The 19,089-nt window shown below is 44.6% G+C and overlaps 1 protein-coding gene across 3 annotated transcripts in view; it reads right to left on the bottom strand.

The window, feature by feature from the left end:
• Window positions 1-19,089, bottom strand: part of LOC144823224 (neurabin-1-like) — a 647,660-nt gene that overhangs the window by 31,955 nt on the left and 596,616 nt on the right. For 2 of the 3 annotated variants that reach the window (XM_078681559.1, XM_078681560.1), the window contains one exon: window positions 5,678-5,794. The exons of the other annotated variant lie outside the window; for it this stretch is intronic. In XM_078681559.1, coding sequence (XP_078537685.1) covers window positions 5,678-5,794 — 117 coding nt within the window. The remainder of the gene's footprint in view (window positions 1-5,677; window positions 5,795-19,089) is intronic. 3 annotated transcript variants of the gene reach the window in all.

Below are 19,089 nucleotides of genomic sequence, written 5' to 3'. Positions count from 1 at the left end.
TTCAGGGCAGAGCTCGTCCCCCGAGCTGTCTGCCGCGGCCCCATAAATCTCATCGTCGTCTCCTACCTCTTCGACGTATTCGAGGACTTGACCCGCGACTCCGTCGTCGTCTCCCGGATCCGCCTCGACCTCCGTCTGTGATGGGGAGATTTGTAGATGGTGACCCTGGACCTCTTCTTCCTGGTCGCCGAAGATGTTCTCCGGATCCGGGGCCGCTTGCCTAGCTTCCAAGCGCACCGCGCGCCGAAGCTTGAGAGTTTTCTTGGAGCGGAACTGTGCACAGGCCTTGCACTTGCCGTCGTCGTGGTCCGGCGAAAGGCACTTGTTACACACGGGGTGTAGATCGATGTGTGGGTACTTGGACCCACAGAGCGGGCAGTACTTAAACGGGCTCCGCTCCATGTCCGTAAAGGCTTGCAGTCGTGTCGCGATGAGAAGGCCTCAAAGTTCAGAGAGCGAAGAAAACTCCGCTTATTCCGGCTCCAAGAGACGGAAGACTCGAGACCGTGCGCAGACAATACCGACGCAAGAAAATCGAGGCCTTTTGGCCGCTAAAAGGTAGTTTTACTTGGTTCCGACAGTAAGACGTCGAGACCACATCCGAACCCAATGGCGGAAAAAAACAATCTGGGGATGGAGCCGATGCCCATGCGCACTGTAGTCCAGGGGAGGAGCCACCTATCTCAGGATACTTCGAAGACTCTTCCAGGACAACAATGTGCAATCATCCGAGTCCAACACTAGGCGGCGATCTAATGCTAAGATATGAATTTAGCAGCCCACATGCCTCGAACATTTGTTTTCACATCAGGATGGTAGCCAAGTCAAGGCGATTCCTATCAATGCATTGTACCGCAAAGACACATTGTTTCATTTTAAAAAACAAAACCCCAAAGCGGGATTTTGTTTTTAAAACTAAAAAAACACCAATGCCCCCTCACCATAAGAGTTTCCTCCAATGGTGACAATGACATTTTGAAGTTTTTACCACCACGGTATTCCCGTCAGCTACGGACAGCAACAACAAAAAAAAAGGCTATACGTCAGCCCATCTAATTTGGGCATTCAGACATACAGCCAATTCTCCGACAGCCCTTACTCCGTCTGAGTAGTAGCCAATGTCATCAAACTATGGTTCATCTGCTTTTGAATTTGGCAGGCGGACCATTCTGTTGGTGGGATGGGTACTCCGTCACCGTGGCGACAGAGTACCCTTTCCACCAAGATATAAATCAGGCCCCAAGTAAAGTTATTTTTTACCTTCTTTAGGAAATCCGTAAAACTGTATCTTCAATTGACATAAATCATTGTGAATGGAGTTTTTCACCAGTCCCCACTATCTTCAATCTAAATTCACACATTAAAGTCCTGTGCTTGCACTTTGCTCCTTCTGTACCAGGGTGTTAAACAGTCCTTCATTTCGCCACAGGTATGGGCAGTCAGGCATTTTCAGTTCTGGCTTCTAGACACTCGAATTCTTTGCCTAAACATATTTGAGCTCTCAACTATAGTGTTGCCTTTCGTAAATCATTAAAAAAAAAACAGCTTTTACAATCTGGTTATTCTGATTTGTAATCCTAAATTTACATGAGCTCACCACCAGAGATTGTAGCACTAGAACATTTCTGCATAATTGTACGCTATACAATTTGTTAAATAATAAAATCATTGTAAAATGTAGACATCCCCAAAAAATTGAAAACACTCAAACTGGAGACCGTTAGGCCCTCATTAATAAAAATTCAAAACAAGATAATCACCAGCAACTGCTGACAAATTCCCTATACTTGTTCTGTTTAATCTTTACTGCAAATATCCAGGTAATATATTTTAAATCTTGTTTGGGTCACAATCCCAAATACCTCCAGTGATGCCCCAATATAGTGAACATGATACACAAACAAATTTTATGTAGAATCTTTATGGAAAATTTATACAAAACATGAGGCCAAGATTTAAGGATTCAGCTTTTCCTTACAATGTCCACTTCCAATATGTCCAAGGGCAATAGGATACAGAGGCCTCCGTAGGGGCATCGCCCACTGCTTTCTCGCAGTGCGAGAAGTAGAAACATAAAATGATAAAACTACCATTTTATGTTTCTGCTTCTCGCACTACAAGAAAGCAGAAGTGCCTGGAGTGCCTGGTTGTGGGTGGGCGGTCCTGCTCGAGGACAGGGGGGAGTGGCTTGCCCACTGTTGTGTGGGTACTGACTGTTTGGCCGGCCCCAGGGCCAAACAAAGCTGTCATGCACACTCCCCCTTTTTTTTCTCTATGTACGCTGCATGCAGTCTACTTGGAGAAAATGACCCAGCTGGAGCGCTCTGCCCTGTGTCTCACCAATCACAACGCTGCCATTGCAGCGTTGTGATTGACGTAGGGACGGCCGTGGAAGGAGGCTGCCTGCTGGCTGCTTCCTATTCCTGCACAGAGGACTCGGCTGCACTATCAGGAGCGGAGGTGGCACCTACGGTAAGGTAGGTTTAATTTTTTTATTGGTATTACTCCCCACCCACGAACACCCGTGTGCTTCCCCCCCCCTCCCACGAGCATGCCGACCGCGGCTGTGTGGATGACAGAAAGGGGGAAGCGAACACTTTTAATAGTTACTATTCTGCGGGGATGAGGGCTCAATAGAGGTTGAGACCATTAGACAGGAGCTCGAGACACAGGAGCAACCGATAAGGGGAATAAATCATACAGAGGTCGAGGTGGCCGGAAGGAAAGGGCTCAGTCACTGCAAGACGAAGAGCACTTCTGATGAAGGCACAAACAGACAACTAGCGCGAGATGTACACAAAGGCCAACAGAGACAGACAGCCATTTGTTGACAGAGGACAAGTGACAGAGCCTGGGGATCTATTGACAGAGTCCAGACGTCCCCGCAGCAGTGTAATGAGTTTAACCTCCGGGCCAGCGATACAGATGTCTGATGCAGCAGGCCACACTCCGCAGACATCAGTCGCTGCGGCTCGCATCAGGCAGAGCCGTGCCAGCCCTGCTAATGGTCATCATTTACTGAAATGTGGGCATGTGGTTTGTCTATCCCACACAACGTATTTCTCTTCTAGTCAACTCCGAGAAGTCCACGCAAGAACACAAATGGCGTTGACAAGAGTAATACCTTGATGCTGGGTGGGCTCAGGGGGCTGATTTGAAGCTGGGGTACCAGCTTCGAGTCTAGCAGAATCGGGGGGAATGCCCTTGCACCGTCTCTGCTCACGGTAATCAATCAGTGGCCTAGTAAAACGTGAATACAATGAAAATACAGCATCTTTACCTGGTGTTACAAATCCTCATTTGAAAAGGCATGACAATCTGTGTGCTGAGAATCATGATTCCCCCTAAACCTTAGAGTCTCTGGCGCTACCTTAGTAACAGAGACGAGAGAGGCATTGTGCCCCACTAAGCAGTACATTGGGATTTAATCTGGAACTAAAGTAGGCCTGCCTTGTCTCCTTAACTCTCAGGGTAAGTTCACCATACCATGCTTAGCATGTTCACAGCAACATGTATGGTGTGTTCACTGGAATGTGTTCACTACACCTGGTGTGGCGAGTTCCCCTGAATGCTTTCACTGCATCATGGAGTGGCAATATCTCTGCACTATGCTTGGCCCGCTCACTGGAATGTGTTCACTGCTCCTTGGAGCGGGAAGGTTCTAGCATTATTTACACAGCAGAGATGACCACTCTGTTTTGAATCAGGCCTGCTGTGGCAGAGGAACTGTATGAGCAATCGGAGGGGCTGGGGCAGACTGAGGGGTGTGACTGCAAGGGGCAGCAGTTTACTATTTTGTATGGGTCGAACATTTGGTTTAAATAAATTTATAAATATAAGCCCCTGCTCCACATCAGTTGCCTAGTACTGTCACTGGTTACTTTAAAAGCATATTTTAATTTTATAATTTAACTGATATAAAAGCGAATGATCCTGGAGGGCAGGTGAGTATCCTCTTCCAAATGTGGCCTCAGCCGCCCAAGCTCCATCTTTGGGGAATACGAGACACCGAGAAGATAAAAAGTAGTTAGCACAGGAGAGCTCTCTCTTCCACACTATCTTGCTGTTGGTTACAATACTTTTTTTCTGCCACACTCAACATCTCTGTGTGGTCCTCTGTCCTGTAGGTTGTTAAGGCTTGCTCGCTAGCCGTAGTGCAGTACGACAATTTTACGACTCACCACTTTCAAATGTCATCAGCCGCCACTGATAGGATAGTAACAGAATATAGAAAAATCAAAATTACGGAGGTTGCAGCTCACCAGTCTCTTGACTGGTTCTATCAAATTTGTTGAGTTTACAAGGTGCTACATTTGTCAATGGGAAATTTCGGTAGCGAGTTAAGATTTTAGTTCTCTCAACCATTCCAAGCTCCAAATTCACATTTAGACTACTTTTTCCTGCAGGTTTTCATTTCAATTTTGTTCTAATTAAAATGCTGTTGGAATCTGCATATCAAATTATTTTTCTAAAGGTCTAATAAAATTTGCAACACTGCCCTCATTAGTCCCAGTCATGAATTTAATTTCATGCCTTATCACGCTCATATCGAACCTTAACATCTCATCTAACATAATTCATAATACATTTGTAGATAGACATACAAAATTATAACAAAAGTGTTCTGTGATTCAGTGAGTTGTTTGGTCATGTGACTAGTATGGTGCGAATGAATAGGATTTCATGATAAATTATTATGGGTTCTATCAAGCTTAGGAAAAATGCAGACAAGTTGATTTGCTTACTATAAAAATTTTAAAGCTCAAAAAGCAATGCAAAAAACTTTAATTCAACAATAAGGGAGGTGATTAAAACCCAATGTGTGAGATGTTTGATAAAAGCTCTTCTGAGAAGTGAATCACTTGATTTGGAGTAATGAAATAAGTATGGTGTAAAATTAAGAATGCCAAACAGGGTTAAAAATTGAGTTTTGTAAAGGCAACACATTCCTGAATTCAGGAATAAAGGACCCTTTCTAGTAATTTTATGACCAGTTACTTTTTCTGAAAAGTTTACAGGAGAATATCCTGACTGGTGAAAAAAAACTCTACTTTCTTTAAAGGTTTAAGATCAATGCAGATTTACAGTAATACAGGAAATATTGCCCATGTTAAATGATTTTCTTTTCTCCAAATAACTGTCACCAGGAAACATGCATTGTTACAGAAGCAGCAAAGAACCCAGTGAACGCGGATGAAACCTCTGAAAGGGAGCCACAATGACTAAGGTGCTGCAGAACAGGCCAGGACTGCAGCTGTGTACACTGAGGCCCATCAGTTCTCAAAAGCAGTGGCAGTATATCTCCCGGTTACATCAAGTGCCATAACTAGTCAAGAAATATACTGTTGAATCAGAACTAGCAGTCAAGGTCAAGAATAGTTTTCCTTTTCTAATTCCCAAACAAATTAAAGAGCTACATATTAATATAAACCATGACCAAAGGAGTCTTGGTAATGGCTTAAAAGAACAATCATTACTTATAGATTTAACATGTACATTGAAAAGTCAAATTTGCCTACATTAGCAATTTAGTGTGTACATTTCAAGCAGCATTGTATTGAATTAGGAAACCAAATATGCTATGAATACGAACATGTAATTAGAGGTTTAAATCAGGAGTTAAATGAGTGATGGAAGGGTGACAAGACGAACACAAAATCCACACTTTGAAACTCACCTCATTCGAAGAGAAGGTCAAAGTGTGTGAACGGCCTGAAAGATTAGGCTCAGTCACTAACCCTGACAGACCAGACCTTAAGCTGTCATGGTAAGAATCATCAATGACAACTCTACTCTGAAAACAAGTGAAAATATTGTTTGATTATACTTTCCCCTTGAAATAATATATAGAAGGAGACTGATTATTAAATAACATCTTTAAAAAAACATTACTCAAACCATTACATAATGGGGCAACTTGAACACTAAGTTTAAAAAAAGTAAGGCATTAGACTTCAGTGATTTTATTTCTAAAATGTACCTTAGCAGACGTGTGACATACCAGGTATTTGTCCAAATGAGGTTATTACATCTCAAATGTTCATTAAATATGCCTATTTATTTACGATAAAGGCAGTGACTACCAGTAATATGCCAAAACAAATATTTTTAAATTCTGACGAAATTTAAATTCTAAATTAAAATTAAATTACATTAACTCAATAAATTACATTAAAAAAAGCAAATGTATAAACTGATAGTAAATTAGTACACAAAAACATTTCCAAGAATTCTAAGCTATTTTAATTTGTGTTCTTTATTTGTGTATTTTGTTTCTATTAATGGAGGGCAAAGTATGTCTAGGTGAGAAATGATGCAAATTGGTAAGAATTTTAAGAATATGGGGAAGCTTCACATTTGTAAAAGTAGATTACACTGTGAAGGGCTTTCAGGCATACTATGCAGAATAAAGCATTCACCTACATCCATGCTCAAATCTTTCATTAGGAATATTCCAGGCTATTTGAAACAGAGTTTTAGTACCAACTGTCTCAAGACAGCTGCAAGTTCTACAGGGAAATAGCTTCTAGTTCCACCTAAGAGTATTAGGAAGAAGACCAGGAGAAAGCAGTTTCTGGCTATTGTGAGCACAATGGGGAACTCGCTACCGGACTGCATATCACATCACAATCATCCTGATAGAACCCCGTTGGCTCCCTTTGTTGGCAAGCACCATCTTCAAAACCAGCTTACCATTTACAAAGCCATCACGAACAGTATCTTGCACACAAGCTCACTATCTCTGGTGGTACTCAGAAAACCTGCAGCCAAGACACCATCAGTGGGCAGACCAAGAAGTGTACGAAGAAAAAATAAGGGCACAGGCCTTTTTCATCTCTGCATCCAGGATTTGGAACAACATCCCCATATCCATCAGGATTGACCCAAACCTGTTCCAATTTCTGAAAAAGGCGAAGACAAACCTCTTTAAACAAAACTACATCACAATGTCCACAATCAAGCTACCTCAACTACCATTTAGTGACCTCATGCCCGTCTTTGAACCTGTACATTGCTCTGCCATCTTTTGGCTAGGTTTGAGCTATAAAATAGCGCAGACATACATATTGAACAACTCCTTCAGTTAAAGATGATGCTGAAGAGTTACCTATTTGAATAACTCTTATCGTTCCGAATTGTATCGGTTATATGGGTTTTCTGTGCTTTATAAACAAGGATTTAATGCATGTATCTGAGATTATGATAATTATAGGATTTATTAAAACCTACAATCCATGTATATAAACATTATTTTTTTCTTTTTAACTGCAGTTTGCTTTTAACAACAAAATGGCATAACAGCTCTATTTTAATAGGTTATCACAGTGGAGTTGATACATCACAATGACGACTTCCAGAACCAGCAAACACCGTCAAAAGTAGATGCTGAACAAAAAACCTAAAAAATTAACAATACTTTTAATATTTCTTTTCTGAACAGCCACAGAGATAGCATTATTAGGTAAAGTGTTCAGTGACTTACTGGTGACGAATGCAGGAAGAGCAGGCATCAATCTACATATTACCCATAATTTCTAAAGCAACTGTATAAAGAGAATGTGTTGTCAATAAATTAAAAGTTGTGAGCGGATTTGCTTTTTTATAGTACAGCCTTCACATTTACTACACATTATCTTTAACAAGAAGGGAGTGAAGGATTTAATGTGGGATGGGGAGCAATGGTATGATCAGCCTCCAGTTTTCCAAGACTCTCCTCTAGATGCAGTGCCATACACCTCCCACTGATATTGTCATGAACTGCACTCATGATTTCCTTTACATTCTCCTCCAAGGTAATACTGGCAGGAGGCAACTTAAGGGTAGGCCCAATGAAAGGTAGAAGTGGTCCTGTGAGCATGTTATGAGGGAAAGGTTGACGGGTTGTGTGAAGAGCTGTGGTCCATCACTTAACTCCGCCTATCAGAACCCTGGACCCATCCGAAGTGAGGATGAGCCCACTGATCACAATGACGGCCTTAAAACGAACCCTCGCAAGACTTCCAGTCTCGACAGCCAACTATGATTTCCCAGCTGTATACATCCAGGTTTCTTGAACCCTTCTGGATGATGGTTCAGCCTGTGGAGCGCTCCTGAGAATTTCCCTGACATAATTCCTTATCGGCCTAAATGACTTTAGCGATAAGTGCTGCTGATATTCTCTGCTAGCCCTAAGGGGGAGTAAGGTGCTACGTTTTCTGCCCTACGAACTATGATCATTGTTAGGGCCTTTTGGTGACAACTCTCTGATTAGAGCTGCTATACCAAAGTGATTTGGATTGTTCTTCTGTATTAACCAGTGATATAAGTCAATTGTGTGATGTTTGGATGTGGGCTCAGAGAGACTACTCATCCGTTAGCACAGCCATACCTGTGTGGTGTATGATATATGTATGTCCTTTGTTCCAGGTGCTGTAACTTGGGTCTACCTATGTTAAGGAAAGTGTGATGTACCAACACGTGGCCCTTTTGTTCCATGGGGTAACCTGGTGCTACCAACCACAGTACGGTAGTAGGCCACAGCGTCCGACTTGAGTGCAACGCTGTCTTGCCACATATGTGTTACTTGAAACTCAATAACCCACCTATTCATGTGACGGTGTGATGTGCTGTGAGTCCAGCGTAATTGAGGCTACTTGGTGGGAAATCACAAGGAGAACCTTCTTATTTTAGACAGCTGTTTCAATTTATTTTAGTGAATAGTTTTGGTTTGTTTGTTCCAGAAACCTTCCCCATGTGCTTATCCTGACACCACTGCATATATCCTATCCAGTGGTGGCGGAGTGGGTGTGAGTCGGTCCATGCTGCTCCCCCAACAAGTAGTTCATGATCATTGTTTAATGGTGTTCGGTTCAGCAACACATTCCGACCGATCTGACACTAGCCTAATTGCCGTTGTCTCTGCTGTGCGTTTTGGGGCCTTTTATGTGATAGGTGCTAGGCAAGCAACACAAATGGCACAGCGTTTTTATCTGCAAAGGTAGGTAGTGAGACATTTGTGGAGCCCCACAGATTCTGAAATTTTCCCCCTCGGAAATGAGAAGTAAGAAAACAAGTTACTTACCTGTAACTTTGGTTCCCCAGTATTGGTTATTTTCATAGATACCCATGCTTTGTATCATTCCCCGTCGTCGGAATGGGAGCCTCGGTAAATAAAATATACCATAACCATAGAAACAAAAGAGAAACCAGGCCTAGGTCTCATCTCATTTAGTAACATATCACCCTCTTTGTGTAAAAGAGCCCAAACATTTCTCAACAACCAATCAGAACAGCCTCACCACATAGAACCTTCCTGAGAGAGCCTCAGAGCCTCAGATTTTCGTAGCCGTTGTGCAACAGCCACTATCTCTGTAAAAACAGGCTGAGCTTTCCCAGGGGAGGCGGGTGGGCGCATGGGAATCTATGAAAGTTACCAATACTGGGGAACCAAAGTTACAGGTAAGTAACTTGTTTTCTTACCCCAGTATTGGAACTTTCATAGATTCCCATGCTTTGTATCAGAGTAGTTAGCAGTAAGCCATAAAAGCACATTTTGTTACCTGCATCACATGACATGACAATATAGGTACCCTTATAGGAACAAAATATAAAATGTGCTATACAGGAAGGAGGGATGTAGGGAAAGCTCACCTCTCATTGAAAAAGGTTTCTGAGGACTTCCTGTCCCACAGCAGCGTCATCCTTCACGGTAGACTCTAAGCAGTAGTGCTTCGTGAAGGTATGTGTACTGCTCCACGTTGCTGCTCTGCAGATGTCCTTGACAGGAACCCCAGCAAACAGAGCTACTGAAGATGCCATCGACCTGTGGAGTGAGCACGGACTCTGGATGCAAGTGGCTTGCTGCACTTGGTTAGCGGAAGCCCCTTCCGCGGAGCACTGTAAGATACAAACAATTGTGAAGTTCTTCTAAAAGATTTTGTGCGCTCCAAATAGAACTTTAAACACCTTTGAACGTCCAATGAATGCAAGGATCTTTCTGCTGGAGTCGTAGGTCGTGGAAAGAAAGACTTCAAGATCAAAGGTTCATTCAGATGAAATTCAGATGGAACCTTAGGGATGAATTTTGGATTAGTCCTAAGGATTAGAACATCCCGTTTGAACTGAAGAAAAGGTTCAACTATGGAGAGAGCTTGCAGCTCACTAACTCTCCTGGCCGATGTCAGAGCCAACAGAAGAGCCAGTTTCCATGAAAGGTATTGAAGGTCCGCCTTGTGGATGGGGTCAAACGGAGCTTTCATTAGCTGAGCTAACACCAAATTAAGTTGCCAAATCGTAGGTGGAGGATGGACTGGGGGGGTACATCCGAAACAGGCCTTTCATAAATTGCTTGACAATTCTAGCCGACCAAAGTGAAGGGCCGGAAGACGTCCGTCTGAACCTTGAGATGGCTGCCAGATGCACTTTCACAGAAGAATGTGCTAGTCCAGATTTAGCCAGTAACAGGATGTATGGTAAAATTTTATGAGGAGCTGAAGTATACGGATGGAGACGTTGCTTCTGACACCATAGGAAGAACCTCTTCCACTTTGCCTTATACTTCTTGTTAGTACTTGGTGCCCGAGCCTGAGACAACACCTCCCTACACTCCGTGGGGAGATTCAGATGTCGGAACTCCCTGTATTCAGGAGCCATGCTGTCAAGTGAAGCGAGCCCGGATCCAGATGGAGTATCTGACCCTGAGACCTCAACAGCAGGGACAGAATCAGTTGCAGGGGAATCGGAGGAGCCTGGGAGAGCAATAGGAGTTCCGTGTACCAGAACTGCCGGGGCCACGCTGGTGCAATCAAGATAATTTTGCACGGCTCCGCTTTGGCCTTCCTGAGTATCCTCGGATTGAGGGGTATTGGTGGAAAAGCGTAACAGAATGCGCCGTACCAGGCAATCGAAAGCGCGTTCCCCAAGGATCCCGGATGGGGATCCCCTGCTTGCATAGAACCGGCATTTGGTGTTCTCCGGAGTCGCAAACAGGTCTATGGTCGGGGTCCCCCAGACCGAAAACACTTCTTCCAGAATGGCCTGATCCAACTCCCATTCGTGTGTGGTCGATTTCTGGCGACTCAGGGTGTCCGCAGTGATGTTGAGCGAACCCGCCAGGTGTTCTGCAGTCAAAGCAATCGTGTGAAGGATTGCCCAATCCCAAATCAATTGAGCTTCCTTGGACAGAGTTTGAGATTTTGTTCCCCCCTGCTTGTTGATATAGTGCATGGCAGACTGGTTGTCTGTGCGGACCAGCACTGATTGATTCTGTATTCGCGGTAGAAAAGCCTGTAGAGCTAATCGGATGGCCTTGAGCTCCAACAGGTTGATGTGGCACTGGCGTTGACTTGGATTCCAGTGACCACTGACTTGTAAGTCTTGGAGGACCGCTCCCCAACCTTCTAACGAGGCGTCCGTGGTGATAACCATGGGAGACGGAGGGAGCATGAAAGACAAGCCCTTTGCTATGTTGCTCCTTACGACCCACCAGTCGCAGGCTCTTCTCATTTCTGGCGTAATTGAAATCTTGTCGTCGAAAGAGCCCTCTGCTTGGTACCATTGTCTGTCGAGCTGCTCTTGTAGAGGTCTCATCCGCAGCCTGCAATGCGGAATTAATGGTATGCAGGATGAGATCGACCCTAGAAGGGACTTGTAGAGGCGGACTGACAGACTTCCTCTTGAGCAATCGGCGAGCCAAGAGCATTAATTTGTCTTGACGATCGACTGAAGGGTGAGCCGTGCAATTTTTTGTGTCGAGAACGGAACCCAGAAACTTTGCTGACCTGGACGGTCGGAGGACTGATTTGTTCTTGTTGAACTGAAGGCCCAGGACATTGAACACCTGACTTCAGGCGGCCACAGCCTCGGAAGGTTCCTGGAAAGTTGGAGCTTTGACTAGCCAGTCGTCCAGTTAAGGAAAAACCTCTAGAGATTGTTTCCTTAGGAACGCAGCCACTGGGGCCAACACCTTCGTAAATATCCTCGGAGCAGACCGTAGGCCAAAAGGAAGTACTTTGAATTGGAAATGGCTCTTGCCTACTGTGAAGCGCAAGTATTGCCTGTGAGCTGGGTGGATCAGCACATGGAAGTATCTAAATCCAGGGTCGCCATGTAATCGCCCGGATTCAAAAGACGAAGAATATCTTGGAGAGTGACCATCCTGAACGACAGTTTGATGAGATAGGCGTTGAGCTCCCGTAGATCTAATATGGGGTGCCAAGTTTCTGTCGTCTTTCGAACCAGGAAGAACCTGGAATAAAACCCTTTACCCCTCTGTGAGAGAGGTACAGGTTCTATTGCCCCCTTGATAAAAAGCTGGTGGGCCTCGAGACGTAACAGTCCCAGATGTTTCGATTGACAGGCGCCTGGAGCTCTGGTTGGAGGTATGGCCACTTGATGATATTTAAGACCCACTGGTCTGATGTTATAAGTTTCCAGCTGTCGAGACAAAGAGATATCCTGCCCCCACTGATGTAATTGGAGGAGGAGGAACAGTAGTAAGAGCCGCGAGGCCGCTATTTCCTCTTGGAGTTGTCACGCCATTGACGATTCTGGCGGCCTCTCTGCGATTGACGAGAGTAAGACGCCGACTGGCCCTGACGTTGATTAGAGTATCGAGGCTTGTAAGACTGGTAAGACTGGGATGAATATCTTTGTTGGTTGCCACCTCTTTTAGAGGAGAAGCCTCTTCCTCTCGCTCCTCTAAAAGGAACTTTACGGTAGTTCAACGAACCCAAAGACTTTGCCGTGTCCGTATCTTTTTTGATGCTTTGAAGGGCCTCATCCACATGCTTCCCGAAAAGCATCTTTCCGTCAAATGGTAAGTTCAAGATTTTGTTCTGGACTTCCTGGCGAAACCAGGTCGCCCGCAACCAGCCCTGACGCCGCAGCACAGCTGATCCAGCCAGCGCCAGCGCACGAAAGGCAGTGGATGCGATGTCCATAGCGCAATCTATCACTTCCGATGAAGACCTCTCTCCTTCCACCAAAACCTTCTTGGCCTCATCCCTTGTAGATTCCGGGAGCTGTTCCACAAACGGGGACAGGTCGCATCACATCTGGCGATCATACCTGCCAAGAATGGCAAGGGCATTAGCAGCACGGACAAGAAGACTGGCCATAGAGGAGAATCTTTTACCCACATTGTCCAATCGCCGTCCCTCTTTATCCGGAGGTGTTGTCAGGGGCGTGGAAGGATTCTTTGATTTGCTCTGCGCTGCTTGAGAGATTACAGAATCCGGCTTTGGTTGACCTAGAAGACAAGCTGGACTGCCATCCGGCGCCTTGTATTTCTTCTCAAGCCTGGGAAGAACAGGAATGACTGTCGCCAGGTTTTGCATAATTTTAACTCCCTCCGACCATACATGTTCGATGATAGGAATAGATCGGACCGACTTCTTGAATGGTTCTTTAAAATCATATAGGAAGCAGTCTGACTGCACAGTTGTTATTGGCAGACCAAATCTGACAGCTGCCCTCTCCATGAGGTTGTGGAATCCCCCAATGTCAGCAGGCGGAGAAGTAGCAGTATCCTGCCCCGCCACATCTGGATCGTGCGCACCACTATCATCATACTCTAGATCTGGATCATGCGCAGGTTCCTCTTGGACACCATCATCAGAAGAGACATCATCCACTATGTCGTGGACTTCCTCTATGGGATCCGGCTGCACAGCCCCTGGAACCAGCGTCGTCACTATGATTGCTGGAGCCGGAGGTCTAACTGGCGAAGGAGGGCGCTCCTGCTGCGGAACAGGTGGAGTGGGAAACCTGCTCCTGCAATCCTGCAGCATTAGTTGTAAGTCCGATATTAGTGACGATGGCATGGCTACCATGTCTTGTCCTAAAGTTGGAGGAGGTGTGCTTTGTGGGACATATTGCTGTTCATAATATTCCTCCGCGTCCGTATCTTGACACTTTACGTTCAAGTCCGAGGGACTGTAAGCATCCCTATATGGATTCTCCTCCTCCTCGTCATCAGACTCCTCATCAAACAACATAGTTGGAGGTAAGGATGAAACTCTTCTAGGAGACGTCATCTCCGGCATTATCTGCTGCTTGTGCATGGAAAAATGCATCTTTTGAATCGTCGACTACCTCGTCGACAGAAACGTCGATGGAACCGTCGACGGAGAAGTGGTCGTCGTCGACGGAGCTTTCATCGTCGACTGAGCTTTCATAGTCGACGGTGGACCAACCGTAGACGGTGTCGGCGGCATCACCATTGCCGTTGAAGCCGCCAACACTACTCTCGTCGTCATGATCGTCGACGTCGAGAACACAGCTACAGTCGACAAGCACGAAGGCACCTTAAACGTCGACAATGGTCCCAATGGAGTCGACGTCGACAGAGCTACCGTCGACGGAGCCACCACAGAAATCAAGGCTTTTTGAGAAGACGTCGTACCTGCTGATTTTGTCGTCGACGGACGCTGCTTTTTATCCGGCTTCCCATCCTGTGAATCAGCAGCCAATTTCTTGCTGTCCTTCACCTTTAAAATTGGTTGTGAAGGAACAGAAGCATCCCTCTATCTTTTTGGCTGTGTCCACCGTAGCAGCCTGTCCCAGCCTCTCCTTTTCACCTCGGTGAGGAGATTTAATGGGACCAGCCCTCTCAGACCTATCAGAGATCTTTTGCTGGGCTTTGACAGGGATCTCCGCAGAAGTAGAGGGAGGTGACCTACCCCTCTTTCTGGACCTCCTGGAAGATGAAGCAGATGAAGAGTCTTCCTCGTCCGAAGACAGTACTTCCTTCCGAGACTTCATCTTTTGTAGCCAAGTTAGTAATCGGCCCTCCCTGTCTCTCAATGTCTTTGTCGAAAAAGTCCTACAGATCTTACAATCTGTGGCCTTGGGGTCTGGATACAAGCAGTAGATACAGTCTTCATGCTTGTCCTCCACAAAAAGCCTCTTTTTTGCACAGGTAGCACAGGCCCTGAACAAAGCCTTTTTTCGTTGTCCGACATAATAAGTTCCTGAAGAAAAGTTGAAGAAGAATTGAAGTTGAAGAAAGAAAACTGAGCAGAGCTCAGTGGAGACTCCCTAGCACAACGTGCGGTAGAAAATCGGAGGCTCTCTCAGGAAGGTTCTATGTGGTGAGGCTGTTCTGATTGGTTGTTGAGAAAAGTTTGGGCTCTTTTACACAAAGAGGGTGATATGTTACAAAATGAGATGAGGCCTAGGCCTGGTTTCTCTTGTTTCTATGGTTATGATATATTTTATTTACCGAGGCTCCCATTCCGACGACGGGGAATGATACAAAGCATGGGAATCTATGAAAGTTCCAATACTGGGGTAAACACTTTTTTGTCAAAACCTTAAGGGCAATGGGGGGTATGAAAATGTTGTGAGATGCACATCAGTCACACTAATTTGCTTGAATCCAAACTTTTTCTTGCTAGCTATGGAAATAGGGATGCTCCACGTCACAGGAAAACAGAATGCGGAGCCCGTTCTGGGCCGACGGCTAGCCCGATGTCTGGGCAGGCCATTCCAACCATGCAATTTTTCTCTATTTTTCCCTGGGGTCTACTGGGTTGAGGGCAGATTGGGGGCAACACACCTATTTGCCCCAGAGGAGCAGAAAGGCTGACATGCCTGAAGGATGGGGGAGGATATGCTCATGACCACAAGATTCAGGTTAAGGGGCAGGGTAATTTTGATATAGAGATACGGGTAAGAGGCCCCAATCCAAAGATCACTTTCACCAATTATTATTTATGTGAGACTATTTGATTTCATAGAGTTGGAAAGTTTGTTATGTTATGCCGACTTGTAAAGCCCTCCATGTAGCAGCAGTACTAAAATAGTATAGCTGTCACCCTGAGCACAAGTTTTTGCTGATTCTTCAGCTCCCAAAAAGTTTTTTAAAAATAAGTGTTCTAAGAGAATTTTTTAAAGTTCATTCATGAGTTTCTTTATTGGCACTTTTCCATTATTAGAGTCCATATATTGACTGTTCCCAATTTATAACATCCAATGCATTTCAGCAGGATTACCCGCCTTCATCAGGGAAATGTTTCTCCAGTTAGTTCCATTTGAAAAGCTCGTTGCACCCGACCTGGGCCTCTCCTGTAAATCCTTCTACCAGGACACTGGTACGCAGTAAATGGTTGACAAAAGAAATGAGCACCGTAGCGATCGCATTGGATGTTATGCGATCGTAGCACGCCCCGCCCCGCCCCGTAGCTGGACGGGAAGACCCCCATGATGAAGCATGACACTAAAGGACTTTTTAGTGTGCGAGGGGTATTTTAAAAGCACATAGTGCCCTCATCTTTTCAGATCTAAGAGAGAGCCTAGTATCACACTATATATTGGAAATCAAAATATATAAAAATAGTCACCATCACACATTGATAGAATCCTTTTGTTTATACTAATGATAAAAATTGTCCAATTTTGAAAGCTGTCTGCAAAGTGTGTGAGAAGAAAGGTCATTTAGGCAAGAATTGTCGACTAAGATTTAGAAGAGACACCAGAGTTGAAACTAAAGAAGATACATTTGAAATTAATGATGACATCATAGAACATCCATCTGACTGGGTTAGTGTAGTTGGGGTTAAGATTAAGATGAAGTTTGATTCCTGTTCACACTTAACTTATTTCAAAAGAAGATTTAAAATATTTTAAAGGAATATTTGAGCTAAAGAAATCAGATGTGAAACCAACAGGTTATGGAAAAAACCCAATAAAGATGTTAGGTTACTTCATAGAGAATATTGAATACAATGAGAGATATGTTGTAGGGAAAATGTATGTTGCGGAAAAAGGTGATAGCTTAAGCTGGTCACATCAAGCAAATTTGGGTGTGGTGCTCAATCCAAATGCAAATCCATCAATTCAAGTGCAAGCTGTGGAAGTTGATAGCGAAGAAGTGGTGAGGAACTTTAAAGATTTGTTCAGTGAAAAACTAGGATGTTTGAGAGGTTACAAACACAAAATCAAGTTGAAAACTGGTGCAAACCCTGTTGCAGCAAAAGTTAGGCGTGTGCCAATTTACATGCAAGATTCTGTTAAGAATGAAATTGATAAATTACTAAAAACTGGGGTGATTGAAGCAGTAGAAGCGACTGAATGGTTGGCCCCCATTGTTGTTGCGAGAAAACCCAATAATGAGATTCGTCTCTGTGTGGACCTTCGAGCTTTGAATAAGTTGATGCTGTTCAATCTCCACGCATGAAGGAGAGGTTGCAAAGTCCCTGGTGCAGAACTGTGCCCTGTTGCTGCTCAAGCCCAGGAGTTCTAGATACTCTCTGTAGCCAATCCGGAACAACTAGCATGACTTGAGCTGGGTCTGTCCTGATCTTCTTGAGAAATCAGGGCAGTAGTAGAATTGGCAGAAAAGAATATAGGAGAGCCAAGTTTCACTTGGAATGGAACACATCTCAGAGCGAGATATGCCTTGGAAACTTCAAAGCGCAGTCTGCACGTTCTTTGCGGTGGCTAATAGATCAAGCCAAGGTTCTCCCCACTTGCGGAAGAGACCTCGTGCCACCTCCAGATGTGACTGCTATTTGTTATCCGCATGGCGCCTACAGCTGAGCTGGTCTGCCCTGACATTCAATGAACCTGCTCGGTGGTTCACATTTGTCAGATTCCTTAGCGGTCTAGCCACTTCCAGAAGTGCAATGCCTCTTGGCACACTGGCCGTGACCCCACCCCACCCTGCTAAGTTACAGTACTACATGGTGGTGGTCTTCTCCATGAGCACCTGCAACAGCCTCCTCTTGGTAAACAAAAAGAAGGCTTTCAACGCCAAGCGGGTAGCCCTCAGCTCCAGAAGGCTGATGGGAAGCCAGGACTCTTCTAGGGACCTGAGGCCTCCGATGTCCAGTTTTCCCAGATGTCCTCCTGTAGTGTAGTTCCTATATTCCCAATAGGCTCTGCGCATTGCAAAAATTTATCCTATAGATTAGACGCAAGACTGAGGTCGACTAGGTCTCTATTGAATATATTAGACTTAATTGTGAGTGCCAGCTAGCTCAGAGGTCACTAGAAACTTTCTCGAATAAACAAGAAGGGATTTGTTTCTGACAACCGCATAAACATGACAACTTTGTTCCCCCAAGAAAAAACGTATCTTCAGAGTCGTGGAAACAATAGATAGATATTTTACTCAGTCAATCGTGCATGCTTCGTTTCACCAGAGGTGCAGAGAAATAGAGAGACGGGCGTTTTCAATAAAAGGTATTTATTGAACAGTCTTCTTTCTCATGCAGAAGTAATGAACTGCTACAATCGTAATACTGGCTGCAAAGTATAACATGTACAGCAAGAAGAGTATTATAAAATAATACTGTAAAAGCATGGTATGGTTTCTAAGCCATAAGATATATAGAATACATACATGAATAAATAAAGACTAAAAGTACTCAACTGGTGCTTCTAAAATTCGCCTACCCCAATGTACCTAACCTAGGTCAATACGAGGGAAGAAGTAAGTGTGATGTAGCATAGGTTTAGTATTCTTTTTTGCCAAGAATCGATCCAAGATTTCTCTTAGGGTCTAATCAGCTCTGTACCTTGGTTTAGAATGAAGGAGGTCTGGTATCTCTCTGTCTCAGGACTCTATTTCACAGCTACCCACAAGGGTAGCTTGGAAACACTGGAGCTGGATTTCTCGGCAGGAGAAAAGACAGCGTCTCTCTCAGTGCGTCTGCTGGAGGGTCGGCTTCCTTCGGCACCTGCTGTAGCGAGCTGCGTCAGGCAAGTAGATAGTCGAACTGCTCCAAACCACCGTGTGTTTGCTAGGGCAAGTTTGGGCATATTTATACCTTGAAGGTGTCGAGTTTGACGTAAGGTTGGACATAATAATGTCATCAAAGAGTCTCAGTTCTTTGAAAACTCCATGAGTTCTTGGACAAATCAATATTCAAGCAAGGGGAAGTCCCGGACTGCTGAAGGCGAGTTTTCCAAGAAATCGTTGTGGATTTTCGAAACTCTTGGAAGTAGCCATGCCGTATTTGGACTGCATGAGCTAGGTCTAAATATGGTTATGCCTATATAAGGATAGGGTGATTTATACCTATATAAGGGCATGAATTGGGAAAATTACACTAGGGTCCTAAAATCCTATACAACACTCCCAACACCAGTAGTAATGCATCAGCC

This window comes from Lissotriton helveticus, chromosome 3_1 (assembly GCF_964261635.1).
Source record: "Lissotriton helveticus chromosome 3_1, aLisHel1.1, whole genome shotgun sequence".
NCBI lineage: Eukaryota > Metazoa > Chordata > Amphibia > Caudata > Salamandridae > Lissotriton > Lissotriton helveticus.
The sequence above is the reverse complement of the archived record's forward strand: the minus strand, read 5'-3'. Positions and strand labels throughout refer to the sequence as shown.